General features: G+C 38.1%; 1 protein-coding gene, 1 long non-coding RNA gene and 1 other non-coding gene across 4 annotated transcripts in view; 1 reads left to right on the top strand and 2 right to left on the bottom strand.

The window, feature by feature from the left end:
* Positions 1-12,482, top strand: part of PRSS12 (serine protease 12) — a 77,723-nt gene extending 65,241 nt beyond the window's left edge. For both annotated transcript variants that reach the window (XM_086704321.1, XM_025921712.2), the window contains 2 exons: positions 8,716-8,996; positions 10,298-12,482. In XM_086704321.1, the coding sequence (XP_086560447.1) occupies positions 8,716-8,996; positions 10,298-10,605 (589 nt within the window). In that variant the 3' untranslated portion in view covers positions 10,606-12,482. The remainder of the gene's footprint in view (positions 1-8,715; positions 8,997-10,297) is intronic.
* Positions 9,557-13,790, bottom strand: LOC112858962 (uncharacterized). Its single transcript, XR_003223414.2, has 3 exons — positions 13,350-13,790; positions 13,056-13,100; positions 9,557-12,846 (listed from the first exon to the last, which is right to left on the bottom strand). It is a non-coding gene; the product is annotated as an uncharacterized LOC112858962 (long non-coding RNA).
* On the bottom strand, positions 13,169-13,299 carry LOC112859197 (small nucleolar RNA SNORA24). The gene has a single exon (XR_003223496.1). It is a non-coding gene; the product is annotated as a small nucleolar RNA SNORA24 (small nucleolar RNA).
* Positions 13,791-24,766: the final 10,976 nt, after the last annotated feature.

The raw sequence follows: 24,766 nt of genomic DNA on the forward strand, positions 1-24,766 counted from the left end.
CCTAGTGTCTAATATATTACTTGGCACATAGGATATACTCCTAAATGGTTGTTGCATGATGAAAGTGAGGGCTTAGTTGCCAGATAGTGGATATATTTAAGAATGTTTGACTCTTTAGAGAATGGTGGTATTTTAAACCTGGATCAACAGATAATTCCTTCCATATGTCATTTCTGAATTTCTTCCCTTTATCTGCACAGAAGATAAAGACAGTTGATTAAAAAGCAGAGGAGCAGATTATGATATGCAGCATTTTGATGTATTTTAGATATAATGCAAGATTCTTTTAATGTGTGTAGGGAGAAAATTATTTTGCAAATGTGTTTTATATCCATCTGCCTTGGTCTGTAACCTTTACCAGATTTCATAGACTTCCTGTTTTGAAGTGCCTAAGGAGCTACAGCTCACATCTTTATTGCAGTAAGCTCATTAAAAGGCATAAGGACAGTTACTAGTGATTAGAATAAGCTCCAAATTTTGTTTCTTTTCTGGGTTCAAGGACTTTGGATTAAAACAACCCTCCTTTAATCATCAGAAACTCTTAAATTTGCAAAACAGATTTCTTCTGGAATTGCAGAGACTGCAACGTAGAAGCAATATTGTTCTGAGAGGTTACCTTCCTTTTAGATTTCTTGGGAGTGTAATTTAAGGTCTACTGGTAGGGGAAATTTGTTTTTTTTTTTTAATGTTTATTTATTTTTGAGAGAGAGCAAGTGAGCGAGCAGGGGGCACAGAGAGAGAGGGAGACACAGAATCCAAAGCAGGCTCCAGGCTCTGAGCTGTCAGCACAGAGCCTGACACAGGACTTGAACTCAAGAACTGTGAGATCATGACCCGACCTGAAGTCAGACGCTTAACTGACTGAACCACCCAGGCACCCTGGGTATATTTTGGAATGAGCTTTCACTCCTGTTTTTTATTTGTATCTCTACTGCTTTAACTAGTGGACTTCTGCATATTCCATAAAATGGGTTCTTGTTCATCAGGCCTTTTTTGGTGCCTAAATCTTGCAGTGATGATATAGGCTGGTGCTCTTGAACACCTATTTCTGAATAAGGCCTAGATTGCTGTTCCCATCTGTGTTATTTTATACTATGGGATGACAGCTCTTTATGTTAATTTGTTTTGCCTTTGTAGTCATTCTTTTATATAATCCTCATATCTGAACAATCTAAGAATGATGGCCTGGGGAGGTTGAGATCACAATGCAGTTACTTCAGATCCACTATGCTGTTACCTTCATTTTATATAGTCTCTTTGCATGATAAGGATACTTTATTCTAAGGACGACAGTTCTAGTAATCAAATTCTAATTCGTTTGTAACTTTCACATGTTGTGATATGCTCTAAACACTTATTTTAATGCCAGCACAAAAACTGAGATAGTTGGTGAATCACCATTTAAAGGTCTTCTATCTCATTCTTCACATTTTTCCCTAGTGTTAATGCAATACAGACGTTGGAATGAATGCAATATCCTGTTGGCATTTTGAAGTGGAAACTTGGGATAAATCAAGTGTTTTTGGAGTTCCTATGATTCTTATATGATATAAATTGCTTGCCTTTGATACTCTAAATTATGAGTATCATGATATGACCCTCTCTCTATGGTGCTGCAGAAATATAAGTGAGAGAAAAATTCCTGAATATTACACTAATTCCTTTTAGTTGTTTGTTCTGGTAACAGACATCATATTGGAGGGAAGAATGTACCCAAATCAAGGACTCTCTTATTTCTGTGATTCTACTGCAAATTTGATTTGATCAAAAATATAGCTTTACCTGATTTTATCTTTCATTTTTTTCCTAGAAACACCATAGCAGCTGGAAATTGTTAAAGATTGTTGCTCTGAAAATCAGAAATGTCTAGGTCTTTGTAATTACAAAGATGAGGCACAGAGATAATGGAGTCACGTTTTAAAGACACAGAGTATCAGATGCTTAGCATATGCTTCATCATGACCTAGTATCTAGTAGAGTTCATTAAGAACATGCTCTTTGGTGGTATACCTAATACTGTCAATCATGCTAAAACCGTTTCCTGAATACACACACACACACACACACACATATATGACAGTGCAAGTTTCTACGGAGGCTTCTAAGCAACTGTAATCATTTATACAAGTAACTTTAGTCAATCACTTTTTTTATGTTTATTTGAGAGAGCGAGAGAACACGTGTGCACATGTATGTGTGTGCATGCATGTACACACACGCAGGGAAGGGGCAGAGAGAGGGAAAGAGAATCCCAAGCAAGCTCTATGCTGCCAGCACAGAGCTCAACCTGGGGCTTGATCTTATGAACCGTGAGATCACGAACTGAGCCAAAATCAAGAGTCAGATGCTTAACCGACAGCCACCGAGGTGCCCCAACTCTTCTATTTTTAATTCCAGTAATTTTTTGTTCTTTATTGTTCAGAATCTCAGAAAAATGAGGGCATTGGATCTTACTAAGCCACTGTGTTTCAGATCCTTTCTTGCTGAAGCCTGTCTGGTAATTTCATCCACTATTTATTTGAGGGGTAGTTGAAGGCATTTCAGCAAAGCAAACAACTGAATGGTGTGTCAGCCGAAACCTGAAATGTTTGGTTTAGAAGCATTTTTGAATACAATAAAGTTTGTCTAAGTAACAAAAGCTGGACTAGTTTTTCTGTTAAAAAAAAAAGTTTCCTTGATATGTTTTCTTGAGAAGCCTAGAACTACAGTAAATGTTTTCAAAATCTGCAGTCATATTGGGAACCTCAGCCAAAGTATTATCCCTGAAGTATAAGAGAGGTGACAGTAGAAGACAAATATTTGGTTAGCAAACTAATCCAGTCTTCTGTTGGATGCTCTTCAAATTCCAAGCATGTGATTATGTCTAAAAATAATTGGAGTGAAAGGAGCGTGGGAATCGCTGCTTAGGTTTACTGGTCCATTTCCTTAAATCAGGACAAGTTTAAAAGTGTAGGTACCAATAAAGAGATTCATTTGACAAGAATGGTGTTTTTTTTCCCCCTCTAGTCAGGTATATATATTATTTTTATTTTCAGTTTAATATCAACTCCTGATTGGTGAACATACTAATTTTGGAGTAGATTTAAATCTACTGGCTGAAATCTGCTTGATTGGAGAACACAGAATATGTATGTAACGTGTATGAGTTTTGGGTTTTGATACCTTTATGTAATCTCTTACGATGCTCACTTCACTTGGAGAGATTCTAGACATGCAGGGGCAGGAGTTATCACTATGCCTTTAAGTCTTGCTTGTAGTGGTTCTCAAGCCTGACTGTGAATTGGAATCACCTATCGTTCTACATCAGCCCTATTAATTTAATATTTTCAGAGATTTGTGACCTAGACATTTATATATTAAAAAAAAATTCTTTTTTATGTTTATTTTTGAGAGAGAGAGAGAGTGAGTAGGTGAGGGGTAGAGAGAGGGGGAGACACAGAATCCTAAGCAGGCTCCAGCCAATGAGCTGTCAGTACGGAGTCTGACACAGGCTCGAATTCACAAACTGAGATCATGACCTGAGCTGAAGTTGGACGCTTAACCGACTGAGCCACCCAGGACACCCTAGGCATTTATATATTTAAAAGTGGTACAGGTGCTTCTAGTAAACAGCCAGAATTTAACAAGAACATTAGATATTTGGAGGATTTCAACAAGTGTAACAGAAACTTTAGTGATGGTGTTGTTATGAGAACTGGTGAGAAACTGACTCTGATTTCAGTAAGTTAGGGATGACAGTATTATATATGTGCACGTGGATGCCTTTGAAAAGAAGTTATTTGGGGCGCCTGGGTGGCTCAGTTGGTTGAGCGGCCGACTTCGGCTCAGGTCACGATCTCGCAGTCCGTGAGTTCTACACAATACTACACAAGACTTTACACAAGCCCGCGTCGGGCTCTGTGCTGACAGCTCGGAGCCTGGAGCCTGTTTCGGATTCTGTGTCTCCCTCTCTCTGACCCTACCCCGTTCATGCTCTGTCTCTCTCTGCCTCAAAAATAAATAAACATTAAAAAAAAAATTTTTTTTTGAAAAGAAGTTATTTAACATACACTAAGACTTTTTTGTCTGTGCCAAGCACTTTGCTTAGTGCTGAAGATACAAAAGTGAGTATAGCATGGTCCTTACACTTAAGGAGACTTTACCTGGGGAGACCTGACATCTTAATTTGTCTTAGAAATTGTTATAAATGCTCTGACAGTGCTAGTGAGAGTGTCAAAGGCAGGATTGGTCAGTTTTCGGGCAGGGCAACAAGAGCTTCCTAGGAGGTTCTGGACTTGAGACTTGAGTGATAAAATCAGTTGTCATGTTAAGATGGTAGGTGGGGGATACTGCAAATAGTTCGAATAAAGCCAGGTGTGTGGGATACCTCTTCAAGCAGCTAAAATGACAGGGGAATGGAGACCAGGCTGAGGTCAGGTAGGCAAGAGCCATTCTTGGATGAATTTGCGTATCATTTAAGGAATTTGAACTTTATTGTGTAGATAGTGGAGAACTCTTGAAGGGTATATAGAAGAGTAGTTATATTGTCAGATAGAAACCTCACTCTGGGGGCGCCTGGGTGGCGCAGTCGGTTAAGCGTCCGACTTCGGCCAGGTCACGATCACACGGTCCGTGAGTTCGAGCCCCGCGTCGGGCTCTGGGCTGATGGCTCGGAGCCTGGAGCCTGTTTCCGATTCTGTGTCTCCCTCTCTCTCTGCCCCTCCCCCGTTCATGCTCTGTCTCTGTCTGTCCCATAAATAAATAAAAACGTTGAAAAAAAAATTAAAAAAAAAAAAAGAAACCTCACTCTGGCTGCAGTGTGAAGGAGGGACTGAAAAAGTTAAAACCTGAAGCAGCAAGGCCATTGGACAAGACTATTGCAGTAGTCCAGGAATGAAGGGGCACATTAAGGCAATACTACACAAGACTTTAACACTTGGGTATTTTAAAACGAAATTTCCTTGTTGTAGAAATGTTTCTTTGTTTACTCGCTGAAGACCCAATTTTCAGATAATGTAGAATATATTTATACAGTTAGTTTAGATACAAGGATCATTTTTTTTTTAATATATTTTTTTTAATTTTTTTTTTTAACATTTATTTATTTTCGAGACAGAGAGAGACAAAGCATGAACGGGGGAGGGTCAGGGAGAGGGAGACACAGAATCTGAAACAGGCTCCAGGCTCTGAGCTGTCAGCACAGAGCCCAACTCGGGGCTCCAACTCATGGACCGCGAGATCATGACCTGAGCCGAAGTCGGCCGCTTAACCGGCTGAGCCACCCAGGCGCCCCACAAGGATCATTTTAGTGAAGTGACACAGCTCTTTCAAAGAGTGGAAAATATTGTTGTAGTGACTTTTTTTTTTTCAGGTTGAACAGTACTGTAATTATGTGAAAGGATATAAAAAGTTCACGTATGAAGGGAATGTCTCATAATCCAAGCTTAAAATTTATATATAGACAATGTAATAAACAATGTAAGAGACTGTATTAAAGAGATATAATAAAATAGGATGCCTAGTTTATGCCAAACTATTTCTCTAGACCAGTACTGTCTAGCAGAAATACAATGTGAGCAACAAATGTGACTTTTTCTAGTAGCCACATTAAAAGATAAAAAAATCCAAACAGGTGGAAATAATTTTAATATTTTATTTAACTTGGTATATCCAAAATAGCATTGCAAAATATAATATAAAATCGGGATATTTAATGCTTATTATCTATAGACACAATATATTTAGTATTCTTTTTCATACCAAGTATCCAAAATCCAGTGCATATTTTATACTTTTAGCACATTTTACTTCAGACCAACCACATTTCAAGTACTCCAGTAGCCACATTGGGCTACTGGCTACTGCACTGGACAATGAAGCTCAAGAGAATTTCTTCAATTCCATTCTAAAGATAATATGGAAACATTTCAGCACCACTTTCAAGGATGCATTCACAATTATTCTTTTTAGAAAGGCGTTAAATCACTTGAGGTTTTACCTTAAAACCTGAATACATTAATTAGTCATAGTGAATTTATTTTTTTTTTTTTAATTTTTTTTTTCAACGTTTATTTATTTTTGGGACAGAGACAGACAGAGCATGAACGGGGGAGGGGCAGAGAGAGAGGGAGACACAGAATCGGAAACAGGCTCCAGACTCTGAGCCATCAGCCCAGAGCCCGACGCGGGGCTCGAACTCACGGACCGCAAGATCGTGACCTGGCTGAAGTCGGACGCTTAACCGACTGCGCCACCCAGGCGCCCCAGTCATAGTGAATTTAAAAAAAAGTTTATTTTTGAGAGAGAGCAAGTGCGTGAGTGGGGGAGGGATGGAATGAGGGGGGACAGAGAATCTGAAGCAGCCTCTGCACTGATAGCAGCAAGCCCGATGTAGGGCTTGAACTCACAAACCATGAGATCATGACTTGAGCTGAAGTTGGGTGCTTAACCGAGCCACCCAGGGGCCCCTAGACAAACTGAATTTTTATAATATAGTATCAGTACCCAGAAAGTGGGAGTGAGAAGTAAATCTGATCTTTCTCCATGACTATTACTTTTTACTGTTTTAAGATGTGAAATAATCCCAAACTTCACTTAAATTTTGAAGTGGAACCCACAAGAGGATCTTCTCTGGGAACAATATATAAGAAGCTTTCTGAATTTAAAAGGTCTGTGATGACTTATGGTTGGAAAAGGGGAATCAAGGAAGCACAGGAAATTATTAGTATTATAGATCAAGAATAGGTGGATGTATAAGCTAAATCATCTTTGTAGCACTGTTCAGTTTTTTGAGCTGACATAGTTAAGAAACTTACTCTATATATTGCAAGCCCCACTTAGGGGTGTTAGAGTGTTTGAACAACTTAGAACTTCTAGTAATTTTACAGGAGGAAATGGAAGGCTGTATTTAAATAGGCAGTCATTAGAAAACTCAAGTTTTCAATACAGACTTCTGTAAATTCACATTCAAGTACAGGTCTCATATCTAGTGTAAGACTTTCTAGTTTTCATAAAAAGAAAATTAAGGTGAGAGCTGTAAAATGTACGTATTTCTATCTCAACAGTCAGACGCTAGCACAAACCAGGTGCTAAGTTGATGAAACCATAGCTAGAGTTTGGCAGATAAAAGGAATGAGGGACTGAGTTTTTGCAAAGGAGTGATTGTGGAATCCAAGCCTGGTAAGAAGGGAAGTCATAGGCAAAGTGAGATTGAAATGAAAAAACTAGTGGGGTCAAAGGATTGAAGCGTAATGGGGTTGAAGAATGGTAGAGCTATAAAACTGTAAGGATAGGAGGTAGAAAGTGGGAGATGCTTTAAATCAAGACTTCAGAAATGTGTAGTATTTGGTGAATACAAGGTCTAAGTCTCATGACGGGAGCAGGTGGCTGAGATGGAGAATAGGCTCAATGCAAGTGAGGAAGTTAAGGAAGTAAATGGACATGGTATTGAAAGTTAAGCCTTTAAGATGTTTTAAGTACTGGTAGGGGGTAAGTGAGCAAGGTGCTATATAATCTTAAGTGAGAAAGAGTTAGTAACCTGGAAGTGAGTTGGATCATATTGTGTCTGTAGTTCTCAACTGTGGCTAATTTGCACCATAGGGGACATATGGAGATGTCTGAAGACATTTTTGGTTGTCACAACTGGGGTGTGTGTTTATGTGTCTGGATGTGTGTATACCTTCACTACCTTATGAAGAGAGGCCAGGGATGCTTCTAAACATCCTACAGTGCACATAACAGCCTCTCACAACAAAGATTTCTCTGGTTCCAAATGTGAAAACAGTGCTAAGGTTGAGAAACTCTGCTTTAGGGGGAGGCACCAGAATCAAGGTATGTTGGTTGAAAAAACAGGCTGAGAACTATCAATCTAGTAAATATTTCTACTTTAACTGAATACTTTAAGGAAAAAAGACATACACATTAAAAATATCCATCCATCCATTCATTCACTAAAAGACATATGCTGCATTCTCACCTAATGGGCATCACTATTATAGGTGTTTTAGAGTCATCAGTGAACATAAAGATCCCTGTGTCCTTAGTTACTTCTTGTTTAAGCAGGGGAGACAGGGGACAAGAGACATAATAAATTAATCTGTTAGAAAATGGTGTTAAAAAAGTGATTAAAGATATTGGGAGTGCTGGGGTATAGGAGGGCAAAAGGTGGGCTGCAGTCATCTCACTGAGGTGACATCTGGAGAAGGATTTAAGAGATGTGAGAATATAATAAATGTATGTTGCCCTGAAAATAGTTTTGGTTTGCATTCAGTTTACAGGAAAGGGGAGTAAAGTAGGTATGTGTTAAGTGCTTTGACGGATACAAAGTTAGAGCAGCCATGGTTTCTGCCCTCAGAGAGCTTTGTGATGAGCTACTATCATGGAAATGATAGAAAAATGAAGACAGCAAATAACAAGACAGTAATTTTGCCCTATTCTATCTGTTCCTGTTTTGATCCTTTTTCATGGTAGGGAGATAACAGGTTAATGTTTAGCTGTTATTTTCCACTCATGCTGCACATTTGCTCCTTCTCAGAAAACCAGGCCAGGAACCTGGATTAAACAGTGATATGAACGAAGTGGGTTTGGAGTACAGGACTGAGAGCACTGGGATCAGAGAAATGCAAAAAGTAAACTTACAAAAGGGATAAGGAATAGGAGGAAAGGCCTACAGTATGTTAACCTTCCTTGCTGACAGTTTAACAATCTCTAGCCTCTTACTAGCTCTCTGCCTCCCAGGTATGGTAACAGTACAAGGAGCTATGCTGTTCGGGTTGGGGATTATCATACTCTGGTGCCAGAAGAGTTTGAAGAAGAAATTGGAGTTCAGCAGATTGTGATTCATCGGGAGTATCGACCTGACAGCAGTGACTACGACATCGCCCTGGTTAGATTAGAAGGACCAGAAGAGCAGTGTGTCAGATTTAGCAGCCATGTTTTGCCGGCCTGTTTGCCACTCCGGAGAGAGAGGCCACAGAAAACCGCCTCCAATTGTTACATAACAGGATGGGGAGACACGGGTAATGTAGATAATACAAATGACATCTGGGCACCTTTCTTGTGTCTGGGATTATCAGTACTTTTGGGTGTACAATGGGTAGTAAAATCTTAAATGGGTTCAGGCTTAGTAGTTTGGAAATTCTGCCAAGCCTGTGATGCATGCATGCAATTTGGATTTGTATCCCAAGGGTACTATTGGTTATCATTCAGTTTAGTACAAATTGACAGAACTCAATCACCTTAAGGGCTGGTAGAGAAACCTTCCTTACTTTCAGTTGCCCAGACTAGTAAAGAGACAGAAGAAATGATTTTAAGATCCTACTTGAACACTTGGGCCTGGCCGGCTGAATGACAACTTCCCGTATCATTTTGCTATAGAATTTTATCAGTGTGTATCAGCTAGTGCTTGTTCAGAATGGTCCTTGAAACAACAGATGTGGGGCTCACCTGGATTGGGTACTTGATTCCCAAATGGCTACTGAATAAGGAGAAAGGACAGGTTGACCCCTCTCCACTAAATATGATCAATACTGCTAATTATACTCTTGAAAAGAGCATCAAGTATGTCTGTCTACAGGTGATAATTTCAGTGTTTTATTTACAGAGTATTTGTGTTCATCACACACTGCATTAAATCTGGGCTTTATATTTGTATTTCATAGCTGAAAAAAGGTAGAATAGCTGTTGCAGATAATAGAATACTGAAGAAGCACATACTGACCACTCCTTAGATAAACCACAAAGAAAACATTTGCTGAATGAAACAATAAAATGAGATCAGAGTAAATGCCTTTTCCGTACGCTATGTGGAACCATGAGGCAAATCAAGTGTCTGAGAATACTTAAGTGTATCCATTCTCAATTACTGCAAGAGGGAAGGTTCATTCACCTTCCTTTAGATACAAGTTAACAGAAATGATAAATGTCAGTTTTACAGAATGTTCTATTATGAATTATTTCAATTGAGTACATAGGATGCAAGAAAAAAAGGTGGAATTTAGACCCAAGAAAGGACTATTGTAGAGGACATCATCAATTATACATATTAGCCACTGAACAGTTAATGTCTTGCCAGTGAGTACACCAACATCAAATGGTTAGTATACAGGAATGTTTTGCTTCTCAATCTTTTATCAGATGACATATTTGGAGTTCTTGCCACTCAGGTCCTTCTATAGCATTTATAGTTACCACTCACTTAAACTACACTATGCCACAATAGGGTTTTATTTTCAATTAAATGTTCATTGGACTGTTAAATGTAGTGCTTTTGTGTAAGATCTTTGGCTGGCATCTAACTCAGATTATTTGGTCTGACTAGGACGAGCCTATTCAAGAACTCTACAACAAGCAGCCATCCCCTTACTTCCCAAGAGGTTTTGTGAAGAACGTTACAAGGGTCGGTTTACAGGAAGGATGCTTTGCGCTGGAAATCTACATGAACACAAACGTGTTGACAGCTGCCAGGGAGACAGCGGAGGACCACTCATGTGTGTTCGGTCAGGAGAGAGTTGGGTTGTGTATGGGGTGACCTCCTGGGGGTATGGCTGTGGAGTCAAGGATTCACCTGGTGTCTATACCAAAGTCTCAGCCTTTGTACCTTGGATAAAAAGCGTCACCAAATTGTAGTTCTTCACATGGAAGCTTCAAGAGAAAATACTGGAAAACGTTCAACATCCACATTAGCACTCAGCCAGAGATGCCAGCCAACGGAGATGAGAGCCATGTTCCTTCTTTTGTGTTGTGATTAAATCATGTGCACCATTGCTGCTTGAGAATTTGTGATGTGAATATTGTTAGATACCTCAGTGTAGTACTAATTACCCTTAACTAGCATTGTGGCCCACCCAAAAACTACTCTGGAGTCTTTATTAGCATTCTCCAGAGATTACTGTGTATCAAGAGTGCAGTAAGGCTGTTTTTACATTCATTTGGATTTAGAGCTTATAACTCAATCAATACTGTTTATACTAGAGTCAAGGAGTGGCATTGTTTCATTAAGCTCAGATTTTCTTCAAAAGGCTAAGACATTTTCACACATTGAATCTCTGTAGCCTTTAACAACTGAGGAAATCAACGGCCAAAAAAGTGAAGGAATTCCATTATAAACCTAGACTAGGATCAATGATCATACATTCCTGAATGAAGCCTTTGTACTATGCATTATGGCAACACATACTACCCAGAAAAATTTGGAAGAATTCCTGATGAATGTCTTCAAGTTGTTGGATGTACAACCTAATTTATCCACCTTATTTGTTAACATCCTCTAGCAATTACTTTCAGCTACTTCAAATTTACAACTTGATAAAATTTTTCCTTGGCATTATGTGGTTTGCTGGACCATGATTTAAGAGTGCCATCTATTGCAACTTTCTTGTAATGACTAAAATCTGTAGACTTCCACTATCCTGATAGTCCCAGCTAATAAAAATACTGTTAAAAATGCTTTCTCTGCTTAGTGAGAAAAAGCTCTAAAAGAATTTAACTGTTTCAACCGCTTTAATTAACGCACCAGCTATATGCTAGGCACTGCTTTAAGTGGCTATGGCCTTCAATGACCGTTTTAAAAAGGCTGGTAATGTTTTATAGTATCCATAGCTTTGAAACAGGCCCAGAGGCCAAGGTGAGACCGTAGGATCCAAACTTCTGGAGCCCCAGTGCTTATCAGGTCATTTTCAGCCTCCACTGCTGAGTAAAGGCAAGTTTTCCCTCTGGCTATTTCTCAACACAATTAAGGGACAATTAAGGGTGCTTTACTATACACCCTTTCAGGACATTCTTGATTAGCAATGCAAAATCTTAGGCCAAACAAAAAAGGCTTGCCTCTCAGGCTACTTAATTAATCACAATGATTGCTAATATCAAGGGCCCTTCAGTGTTTTAAAGTTTTTGTAGATCCATCCAAGAAATAGATGCATAAAAACAGGTGAAAAAAATCAGTGTGAACTTTAGGATTAGATCATGTTAAGTAATCCTTTTCAATGGCTGTATTAATATGGAGGGGACTTCACCCCTTTCCCTACTGCATCTACTCGTACCCTTTTTGTAAATCCTCAGCTTTGTAAAAAACTGGTGCTAACGTAAAGGTGCTTTATAGTTTACGATTTTGCAGGACTGCAATGCTATGTCAGGCAGAATAACGTTAAACCTTTTGTAAAAGCTCAAGGTTTTGATAAAGGCAGAACTTTTCAAGCATTTACAACTAGTGATGATAGCGGTACAGACAGTGCACACTTGCACAAGGGCTGAGAAAACGTGCAATACAGGAGAGAAAATTTATCTTTACGGCAACTTCGCACAGGCCACCTTTATAACGAAAGTATAGTGCTGATGCAAGCAACATTTATACTGAAATTTTAATAGACTGGATCGGGAAACTACTTGGCTCATAAAATATGCCTTGATAATAGCTAATTTTTTTTTCTTGTTAAATGTTAAGTGTGACCTTTAAAAGACACAAGTGTTCAGTGCACATCTGTGTGAATAAAGTGCTTAGCTGCTCACCTTGTGTAGTAGCCTTAATCTTTTGTACGGTATAAAAATGACTGTTGTCCCTTAGGGGTAAGGTGGCTTCACGTGTAGTTCCCACCCAAATACTGTAGTGACTTAGAACACGACTTTTTCCAGATGAAATCAAGCATTTTATTTAATTATAGCAAGCAAGCACTCACTTATTCTCTACTAAATGTCATACTTACGCCGAAGTAATATTCTGGCCTATACGGAGACCACCAACTTGATAGTTTACAGATTATTCACCACTCAATATGCAACATGTTGCGATTAAAAAAAAATCACGTTTGGCAGTGCACCACAAGATTCTAAATAAACAGGACTTCACCCATACATTTTGAATTTCTTGATTATCTGCAAGAGAAGAAAACCAGTTTTGTAAACTCTGTGTCCTAAGTCACAGTGCTGAAATCTTAAAAACTTCAGTTACTTTCTATTTAGTTGGCTATTTATTACTCTTTCAAATTACAAAGTAGCAGCAAATCGGGCCAATTCTGGCCTTCCCATTACTTAGCACTAAGGATTCTGGATTAACGACGAAATATGAATAAAAAGGAACATACCTTGTCATGTTTCCTGTCATCCATTGGAACGATTAGTTCAGCTTCCTAAAAACATTTAAGCAATAGTTAGATATGTGCCCAATAACCCGGCACCCTTCAGGTTTTCAAGTGATTAATGTTACTTGTGCAAGTCAGAATCTGATACCAATTAAATGGTGACAGCTTTGCCAATAAACAAGAATATGCTCTTCCATGGCTAGGAAGGGAGACTGCCACAGCTGACAGGTCCCAAAGATACATGGAGATTCACAATCCCAGAACTCCCAAGCAAGCACAACTACAGAGATTACTCACTTTCTGGATCTAAATGTGGCGGGTATCAGGATTCGGTGTCACTATTTATTTAACAGTGGCGGAGTAGCTTCAAGATGGCCACTTGACACCGACAGCGGAATTCGCGACCTTTGCCGGTCATCAGGTGCACCGATCCTTTGTCGGAGGGCCCGTGACCCGTGCGCGCTCGACTTCTGACTCAGCGCCAGGGTTGCACGTGGCCGCCGCGTGATCAAAAGAATACCTCAGGTTTTCGAACCTAGAGGTTTCCAAAGCTGTCGTAGACCGATCACTACAAGATCCCTGAACCTCGTGCATCTTAACTAGGCCAAAAACTTCTGCCTCAATTATCACCATAGTGCACAAAATACAACGTACCTCAACCTCGTAACCTAAGCCCGGCGCTTCCCGGATGTAAAAGGCCGAGCATTTCAGCGCACGCTTTCTTATAGAGCGGCTGACGCTATTCCGGGGAAGTGCCGCGAGGGGCGGGGCCCACACAAGTTTTCCCTCCGCTCTGCCCTTTCCAGCCCCTCCTCCGTTCCACCCCTTCCTGATGGCCCCTCCCTCCTTACACGGTTTGCTCCACCCTCTGGGCTGGGCGGCTCCCCGGGCTCTCAATTCTGACGCACGCGCCTACAGGGAGAGTCAGAAAGTTGTCGCGAGATGAGGAAATCCTGACGCTAGCTTTGTCTTCCTGACCCGGGAGGTGAAAAGTTTTTGTTTCCCGTTTCCATAAAGGATAGTTACTCAGAAGTTGCCATTGTTACCGAAACGCCAGGTTATATAGTCCTCTGCTTTTAAACCTTTAGGTAAATAATCATGGAACTGATTTTTTTGGTCCATTAATGATCTGGGACTTACGTTTTCCGCTGGAGTTGCTGTTCCTCAAGCGTAGTTGTCAGTGATTTGCGGTTTTTAAATTTTGTTTTGTTTTGGGTTTCTTTTGGCGGGGTCGGGGCCGGAGGGGGGTTTAATCTCTTAAGAGTATTTACACTCATTACTGAAAACCTAGCCAAAAGACTAAACACAAGACTAAAAAAAAGTAAAGGACGTTAGCCGGAAGAGTATGGGAGACCCACTTAACGAGTATGTCTGAACATTTCCCGTGTTGCAGACTCACCTACAGTTTGCTGTACGTGTTTGGCCGCAGCTGGATTTCGTTGACTCTTGAAAGCAGATGTCTGCCTCTTACCTCCCTGCTGTACCTTTTGTTGAGGGTGCAATTATAGAAATAATAGAACTAACCCTTGTAAAGTGGAATTAAAAATATTTAGGAATACATTTAGTTCTAGTCAAGTGCTGATTAAATGCCATTAAATTTATTTTCTGTTTCCCCTCTGATATGAAACAAAAGGGAGGTTTTACTTAGTAGTGGACCATTGGGAAGGTATGTTGTGGCAATTGCTGCCAGGAAAAACGGTATCAAAATGTATTCCCCAGACTAAGTTGGGGAATAAGGTGCCACAGTAGGGATCTACAGAAGCTTCATGAAATCCTTACATACTATTCTGGGAGAAATAGTTTAATTAGTAAGAGCACACATTGCTATTATGATTAGGGTTGGAGTGACCAATTTATAGGAAATGACCATCCATTTATGGTAAGCTATAAAGACACACTGAAGATTTTTAAATATATATTTCCATTGGGCTAAAGTGTAAAAACACCTGAGACAGAGTGAAGAGTCTCTCCTCCCATATTTTAGGTTCTTTTCTCCATCTTAAATTTTTTCCCATCTGTTTCCCATCTTTTTCTTCCTTTCTTTAAAACTGAGGTATAATTAACATTAGCTTCAGGTATACAACATAATGATTTGATATTTGTGTATGTTGCTAAATGATCACCACATTAAGTCTAATTAACCCCTATCCCTCATACATAGTGAATTAAGTTGTTTCTTGTGCTGAAGATTTTTAAGATTTACTGTCTTAGGGGAGCCTGGCTGGCTCATTTGGTGAAATGTGGGACTCTTGATCTCAGGGTTTTAAGTTCAAGCCCCATGTTGGTATAGAGATTACTTCAAAATATTAAAAGAAAAAAATATGTAGCAACTTTAAAATATGTAAAAGTATTATTGACTGTACTCACCGTGCTGTACATTACATTCTCTTGACTTATTTATTTTATAACTAGTATTTTGTGTCTTTTGCCCCATTTTAGCTACCCCTTCAACCCACTGCCTCTGGCAAGCACCAATCTGTTTTCTGTATCAATTAACTTGGTGTTTTTTGTTTTTGTTTTTATATTCCATAGATAAGTGAGATCATATAGTATTTGTCTTTTTCTGACTCATTTCACTTAACGTAATGTCTTCAGGGTCCATCCATTATGTCGCAAATGGCAAGATGTCATTTGTTTTCATGGATGAGTAGTATTCCATTGTGTATGTACATCGACATCTTTATCCATTCATCCATTGATGAATACTTAAGTTGTTTCCATATCTTGGCTGAAAATAATGCTGTAATGAACATGGGGGTACTTACATCTTTTTGAATTAGTGTTTTTGTTTTCTTCAGATAAATACCCAGAAGTAGAACTGCCAGATCATATGGTAATTCAATTTTTAGTTTTTTGACCAACCTCCATACTGTTTTCTACAGCAGATAGACCAGTTTACATTCTCATTAACATTGCACAAGGGTTTTCTCTCATTAACAGTGCAAAAGGGTTTTCTTTTCTCCACATCCTTGCCAACACTTGTTATTTCTTACTTATTTGATACTAGACATTCTGACTGGCATGAGATGATATCTCATTGTGATTTTGATTAGCATTTCTCTGATGATTAGTGATGTTGAGGATCTTTTCATGTGTCTGTTGGCCATCTGTATGTCTTCATTGGAAAAATGTCTATTCACATACTCTGTCCATTTTTTAAATTGGGTTGTTTAGTGTTTTGCTGTTGAGTTGTATGAGTTCTTTATGTATTTTGGATATTGACCCATTATTAGAACATGATTTACAAATATTTTTCTCCTGTTCAGTAGTTTGACTTTCATTTTGTTGAAAATTTCCTTTGCTGTGAAGAAGCTTTTTAGTTTGATGTAGTTTGAGTTCATTTTTTGTGTATGGTGTAAGATAGTAGTCCAGTGTCATTCTTTTGCATGTGGCTGTCCAGTTTTCCCAGCACCATTTCTTGAAGAGTCTGTCCTCTCCCCATTGTATATTCTTGGCTCCTTTGTTGTAAATTAATTGACCATATATGCATGGGTTTATTTCTGGGCTCACTATTCTGTACCATTGATCATTGTGTCTGTTTTTATGCCAGTATCAAACTGTTTTAAGTATCATACAATATCATAACTTTGTGGGGCACCTGGGTGGCTCAGTCAGTTAGGCATCCGATTTTTGATTTCAGCTCAAGTCATGATCTCAAGTTCATGAGATTGAGCCCCACGTTGGGGCTTGGGATTCTCTTTCTCTCTCTCTCTGCCCTTCCCCTGCTTGCTATCTCTCTTTCTCTCTCTCTCAAATAAACTCTAAAAACATAATTACTATCGCTTCATAATATAGTTATCAACCAGGAAGCATGATAGCTCCAGCTTTGTTTTTCTTTCTCTCGTTTTTTTTTAAAGTCTATTTATTTATTTTGAGAGTGAGTATGGGAGGGGTAGGGGGAGAGGGAGAGAGAGAGAGAATCCTAAGCAGACTACTCACTGTCAGTCCAGAGCCTGATCCACAAACTGAGATAATGACCTGAGTTGGACACGTAAGTGACTGAGCCACCTTGGTGCCCCTACGTTCTTCTGTCTCAAGATTGCTTTGGCTGTTGGGGGTCTTTTGTCGTTTCGTACAAATTTTAGTATTGTTTGCTTTATTTCTGTGAAAAATGCCATTGGAATTTGACAGGGGTTGTTTTGAATCTGTAGATTGCTTTGCATAGTATGGACATTTAAACAATATTCTTCCAGGTGATGAGCACAGAATATTTGTCCACTGTTTATATAATGAAAAAATATTAATCTTCAATTTCTTTCATCATTGTTTTATACTTTTCAGTATACGAGTTTTTCACCTTCCTCATTAAAATTTGTTTCTAAGTATTTTTTTTATTCCAATTGTAAATGGAATTGTTTTCTTAATTTCTCTTTCTGATAGTTCATTATTAATGAATAGAAGTGCATTAGAGTTCATATAGTGGTTTTGTATCCTGCTACTTTACTGAAATTCATTCATTCTAACAGTTTTTGGTGGAGTCACTTGGTTTTCTATATGTAATATCGTGTCATATGCAAATAGTGACAGTTTTACTTTTTCCTTTCCAGTTTGGATGCCTTTTATTTCTTTTTCTTACCTAATTGCTTTGGCTAACACTTCCAGTACTGTGTTGAATAAACGTGGTAAGAGCATCCTTTCTTGTTCCTGATCTTAGAGGAAGAGCTTTTACCTTTTTACCATTGAATATGATATTAGCTGTGGGTCTGTCATGTATGACCTTTACTATGTTGAAGTATGTTCCTTCTATACCTACTTCCCACTTTGTTCAGTTTGTAATCATAAATGAATGTTGAATTTGCATAAATCTTCATGTGTCAGAATACTACTCAGCTTTGAATGCTTTGCTTGAACGTCACTTGTTATGTGAAATTTTTCATTACTCTAACTGAATTTGATTTCCCTTTTTGACATACTATAGTACTTGGATTTTTCATGTGGTATCTTTATTATATTATAAACTTCTTGTGAAGGGACTGCGTCACCTCTCATTTGAAGTGCCTATCAGAGTGACTCATATTAAACACTCAGTTGGATTATTGAATGCTTTGAGGCAGTTAATATATATTTTATAGGAATTGAGAAAGTTTTGTATTTATCTTAAAAAGTGATTTTTCTCCAGGAGGTAGAGTTTGATCCCCCCACTCTTCCCCAACACCAAGATGAGTATTGGCTGTACTTAGTGACTTGCTTTCAAAGGGTGGGTAAGGAAAGAAGGGGAAAGTATAACTGTACAGTGGAGAAATATAGCAAACACTGCCCGGACGAAGTGATCAATAGTAACGTGAGCAAGAAGTCATATTGATAATGTGTACCTTGATAAGATGTAATGAAAACATTTCACCTCCTTTGTGTTATTCTTATCCAAAGCCCTAACCCTAGTCAAACCATGAGAAGAAATATCAGACAAAATCAAGTTGATGGACAATCTACAAATTATATATCAGTATTTAATATTGTCATGATCTTGAAAAACAAGAAAAGTCTGTGAAACTGTCACACCAGAGGAGATGATACATGATGACTAAATGTGATACCCTGTCTGGGAACCTCAAGTAGAAAAAGGACATTAATGTCAAACTAGTGAAATCTGAATAAAGTGTGAAATTTAGTTAATAGTAATGTGCCAATGTTGGTTTCTTAGTTGTGACAGATGTATATGGTATTGTAAGATATTAACAATCGGAGAAATTGGATGGGGGATATGTGGGAACTCCCTGTACTATTTTTTCAACTTTTCTGTAAACCTAAAACTATTTTAAAATAAAGCTTAATAAAAAAGCAGTCATAAGTTTATAGTCTATTATTTTTGGTTTAAGACAAGTTGTGCTTTAGTGATGGTTTGTGTATATTCTTAGTGTGAAATTTGTGGCTGAGATGGCGATATTTCTAAATTTGTGGGAATTTGAGATCAAACCTAATTAATTTAGCGGCTGTTCAAGCCAAATCTTTGAGACTTAGAATACTAGGTAGAGATTATGTGGTAATAGATAGAATTAAAATTTTATTGTAAATAAAGGTTGGTTTAAGGATTTTAAAGGTAGAATGCAAAGTGAAGTTGTTAGGACTGATAAAATGATGGCTGGACAATACTTAATTCTGCATTTGATATACTAACTGGAACAGTTCATTATAGAATATTCATTCTTCAACTATGCTACTTCTCCCTACTCTATTTCCTTTTTCCTTTTGTGGTTTTAATGTAGAAACTACAGTGATCATCAGAAGCAAAATTAATACAACAGCACAGCTCTCATGAATATTGAAATAAGTGGGAGAAAATATCAGGAAATGGCCTGTGGGCTTATTTACATTTTAAGATACTTAGGGTACCTAAACTTGCAGTTGGTATGTACTAGCAGCGTGATAGTGCTGGTAAGAAAATTATAATACAACTATACTGTCTAGAAGAGAGCAGATGAGAATTCTCCCTTATCTCTGCTGGAATATTCTTTTTGGTTCTGAACACTTTGCTCAGTTGTTAAACATTTACAAGACTCTGTCCAATGTTTATTGAGTATATATGACCCTTGCCTCAAAACTCCAATGGAATTGAATAACTTACAATCAATGATGTCACACTTTTTCCAGACTATTCAAAGCTCAAAGCCTAGGAGTCAGCTTTGATTTCTCCCTATCCTCCATTTTCAATTTTTAGTGTATTTCTGTATTAGTCAATGTACTTTTTATCTATTGTTATGTTTCAAATTAACCTAAGCATAGTGGATTAAAACAATAAGCATTTATTATCTCACATAATTTCTGTGAATCAGGAGTCCAAGTACAGCCTAACTGTCTCAGTGTATCTCACTCATGAGGTTGTAATCAGGATATAGACTGAGACTGCAGGATCCTCTTCCAAGGTTGCTCAGTTAACAAGCTTAGCAAGTTAAGGCTAATTGTTGGTAGGAGGCCTCAATTCTCCAGCATGTGGATCTCCACTGGGCTGCTGGAGTGTCCTCATGAGATGGCTGCTGGCTTCTCCCAAAGTAAGTGATCAGGAGAGGAAGTACCAATGATGTTACGACCTAGTCTGAGAAGTTACTCGCTATCACTTGTTAGAAGCAAGTTATTAATTCCAGCTCACACAAAAAGGGAGAGAAATTAAACTCTATCTCTTGAGGGAATATAAAAATTTGTTGACTCAAGTTCAAGCTGCCGCAGTAAGAATGGGTGAGGTTGTGTTGGTGTTACAAACAGTCCAAAATCTTTGTTGCTTAAAACAACAAGTGTTTGTTTCTTGTCATATTCTTTTCCATTTTAGTGACTTAGACTAATGAGGCTTTAACCATTTGTGATGTTTCTAGGCAACAGGAAGGGAGATGAGAAGGTAGAGAATCACATACTTGTTTTTAAAGGCTTCCATTCTGAAGTGACAGTCCTCACAATTGCTTCATATCCCATGGACAAAAGCAAGTTGCATGGCTATACCAAACTTCAAAAGGGTGGGGATATGGAACCCTACTATGTGCTTCTAAGGATAAGAATCAGAAATATCAGTAAACAGCATTAGTGATTTCTGCAGTTGCCGTGTTATAACCTTTTTGACAATTATTTTTAGATCAACTTTTCCTTTCCTTTTCTCTATTGTCATACTACTAATCTAGGACAACATGTCTGAATTGGCTCCCTACTTTTCTAATTTCCCATTTCCACTCAACAGGATATTTTTGAAATATTAAATTTCCTGAAATACTATTTTCTCCTTGTTTGTCACTTGCTACAGAAACTGTAATGGCTTCTCCACTGATTATCATCAGGTCAAGTTTCTAATCTCTGGACATATTACAATGTATGGTACACTTACCATGCTCATTCCTAGTTTCATTCATTCTATTTCATAGCATAGACTGTATTTCCCATTTTTTCTACCCATTCATTAAGACACATCTCAGTTCTTAATTATTTTTTACATGAATCTTTATCCAAAATATTAGTGAATATTGGTCTCTTCCCTTTCTTGCCTTTGTTTTTAAAAATTGTTCATCAGTAAATATTTAATGTGCCTACTATATGGTTTTCTACTACACACTGGGCCCTGTTCTTAGTGCTGGGGCAAGAGCAGTAAACAAAGCAGACAAAATTTCTTATGCATGGAGTTTATATTTTTGTGGTACAAGACATGTAAATAAGAGTATTAGAGTTATATCAGAGGAGCAGAACTACTAGGATATAGATATAGATATATCTAGTGTAAGGTAAATCACAGCTGTCAAGTGGAGGAAGCAAGGTGAACTGGCAACTGCAAGAATGAACTGAAATCCATGAGAATGGAGTGGAATCTGCATTGATTTCTCCCTGGTTCCAAGGGTTCAACTTTGATGATGGAGTTGATCTGCAGGAGGAGTTGGTCTTTTGTTACAGACCCGAGTTGCTGACATTAAAATAAAGGATCCTGCAAGGGTTAAAGAAGATACAGACCTGGCTTCTGCCCCAACCTACAAAATGAGCTAGCAGATAAGTGACAACTTACATAATTAGCAATATTGCCTTATGCCCTATACTGACCTTCCAAGTGTGAAATTATATGATGGCTGTTTCACCTCCATCTACTATGCAAAATGTCTCTGTGGCCCATGCTAACCTGGAACTTTTCAGGCAAAGAAATGGAAATGTAATACTGGCTTAGCTAAGTTGACAAAATAGAACCACAATAAGTAACTTATATGAAAATTTAAAGTCAATGAGTGCTATGGAGAAAAATGAAGGGGATGAGAAATGTTTGCGGTGAGGATAGAAATAATTAAAAAAAAAAAAAGTGTTCAGGGTAGATCTCCTTGAGAAGGTGACACTAGGTCAAAGACTTGAAGGTGAGGGAATGAAACATGCTAATATCTGGAAGAAGAATATTCTAAGTATCAGATGCTCCCTAAGTGGCACCATACCTGGTGTGGTAGACAGCCTTTTATAAGATTCCCAATGATCCCCACCTCATGTTACTCCCTGCTTTATGTAATTTCCTTCCTTTGCATGGCAAAGTGATATGTCACTTCTGAGATTAGGTTATAAAAGACTGACCTGTTTCTTGCTCCCATTCCTTCTCTTGTCTTTTTGGATTGCTTGCTCTGATGAAGTAAGCTGGTATATTGGAGAGGCCTATGTGGCAAGGAACAGAGAGTGGTCTCTGGCCAACATCCAGTAAGGAACTGAGGCTATAAGACCAATAGCCCCTGAGGAACTGAATCCTGTCAACAACCACATAAGTGAGATTGGAAGTGGATCTTTAACCAGTTGAGCCTTAAGATGACCACAGTCCTAGATGCTGATTGTAGTCTGTGAGACACTGAAGTAGAGAATCCAGCTAAACCAGACAATATTGTTTTAAATCAGTACATTTAGGAATAGTTTGTTATTTAGCAACTGATAACTCATATACATGGCATGTTCAAGGAACAAAATGAGACCAGTTTGGGGTGGGATAAGCAAGTAGCAAGTAAAGTTAAAGAGACAATAGGATTTCTAGATCTTTATGAGTCATTAAATGATTTTTAGTTTTTGTCTTTTTGTTTGTTTTGAGTGAACTTGGTAGCTGTTGGAGAGTACTGAGTAGAGGAGTGACATTATCTGACAGGATTTATACGTTTTTTTTTCTCAAAGCTCTATTGAGAAGACATACAGGGGATAGGGTTTGAGCAGGGAAACCAGTTAGGCTAGTGTAATAATGCAGATGAGAGAATGGTGATGAGAGAGAGGGATCCCAGTAGAGGAAATAAATGATTAAATTCTGGATATATTTTTATGATAGAGCTGACAGAATCTGATAATTGAATATAGGTTGTAAGAGAAATGGATACAGAATATGAAAAAAAATAGCTCAAAGGGTTTTTGATTATTTGTTGTGATGGGGATGACTGCAGGAGTAGGTTTTGGGGAAGGAGTACTTAGCACAGTTTTGTACATGTAAAGTTTGAGATATGTTTTAGACATCTAAGTAGAATTTTTGAGTAGAGAGTCAAATATATGAGTATGGAGTTCTGGGGAGAGATCTGGTCTGGGAGCTCTCAAAGTGTAGAAGCCACTTAAAGCCACGAGATTGAATGCTAATAACAAAGAACAAAGGATAGATAGAAAAAGGGATCAAAGACTGAGCTCTTGTGCATTCTCAACATCTATCTACCAGGAAACGTAGCAGGAACCAGTAAAGGAGACTGAGAAGTGAGGAACAGAGGAAAGCCATTGGAGAGTGGTATCCTGAATGTCAAGAAGAAAGTTTTTCAAATAAAAGGTTGTTCATGGTACAAGTAAGATGGAAGTTGAGAAATGACAGTTGGATATAGCAATATGGAGGTCATTTGAGACCTTGTTGAGGACAGCTTCACAGAGAATGGGAGAATTGAAGACCATAAATTTGTGGAGTTATGCTAGAAAGGAGAAGACAAATGGGGCAGTATCTGGAGAGGAATGTGGGACAAAGAGTGGATTATTTTTCTTCAGGAGATATCACAATCCCAGATTTCAAGGTGTCCTACAAAGCTATAGTAATCAAAATAGTATGGTACTGGCATTAAAATAGACACATAGATCAATAGAAAAACAGTCCAGAAATAATCCCACACTTATATGGTCAATTAATCTTAGACAAAGGAAGCAAGATATACAACGGGAGAAAGACACTCTCTTCAACAGACAGTGCTGGGAATACTGGGCCACTTTCTTACACTATACACAAAAATAAATTCAAAATGGATTAAAGACCTAAATGTGAGACCTGAAACCATAAAACTCTTAGAAGAAAACACGGACAGTAATTTCTTTGATATTGGCCATAGAAACATTTTTCTAAATATGTCTCCTCAGGCAAGATAAAAGCATAATTAAACTGTTGGGACTACAACAAAATAAAAACCTTCTACACAGTGAAGGAAACTATCAACAAAACAAAAAGACAACATACTGAACAGGAAAGGATCTTTGAAAATGATATATCTGATAAGAGGTTAATATCCAAAATATGTCAGGAACTTATACAACTCAACACCAAAAAATAATCTCATTAAAAATGGGCAGAGGACATGAATAGACATTTGTCCAAAGAAGACATACAGATGGCCAACAGACACATGAAAAGATGCTAAACATCACTCATCATCAGAGAAATGCAAATTAAAACCACAATGGTATATCACCATGCACCTGTCAGAATGGCCAAAATAAAAATGCAAGAAATAACAAGTGTTGGCAAGGATGTGGAGAAAAAGGAACACTCATGCACTGTTGGTGGGAAGGCTAATCGGTGCATCCACTGCAGAAAATAGTATGGAAGTTCCTCAAAAAATTGAACATAGAATTACCAGATGATCCTGTAATTCTAATACTGGGCATTAACCCAAAGAAAATAAAAACACTAATTCAAAGAGATAATATGCACCCCTATATTTATTGCAGCATTATTTACAATAGATACGTGTATATATATACACATACACACACATATACATGCATATAATGGAGTATTACCCAGTCATAAAAAAGAATGAAACCTTGCCATTTTCAACAATATGGATGGATCTGGAGTGTGTAATGCTAAGTGAAGTAAGTCAAATACCATATGATTTTACTCATATGCTGAATTTAAGAAAATAAGCAAACAAACAAAAAAGAGACAAACAGTAAAACACTCAAATACGGAGAGCAAACTGGTGTTTGCCAGAGGGGAGGTTGGGGTTGGGTGGGTGAAATAAATAAAGGGGATAAGTGTACACTTATCTTGATAAGCA

The sequence above is a fragment of the Puma concolor genome, chromosome B1, assembly GCF_028749965.1.
Source record: "Puma concolor isolate L17-30 chromosome B1, mPumCon1.1.hap2, whole genome shotgun sequence".
NCBI lineage: Eukaryota > Metazoa > Chordata > Mammalia > Carnivora > Felidae > Puma > Puma concolor.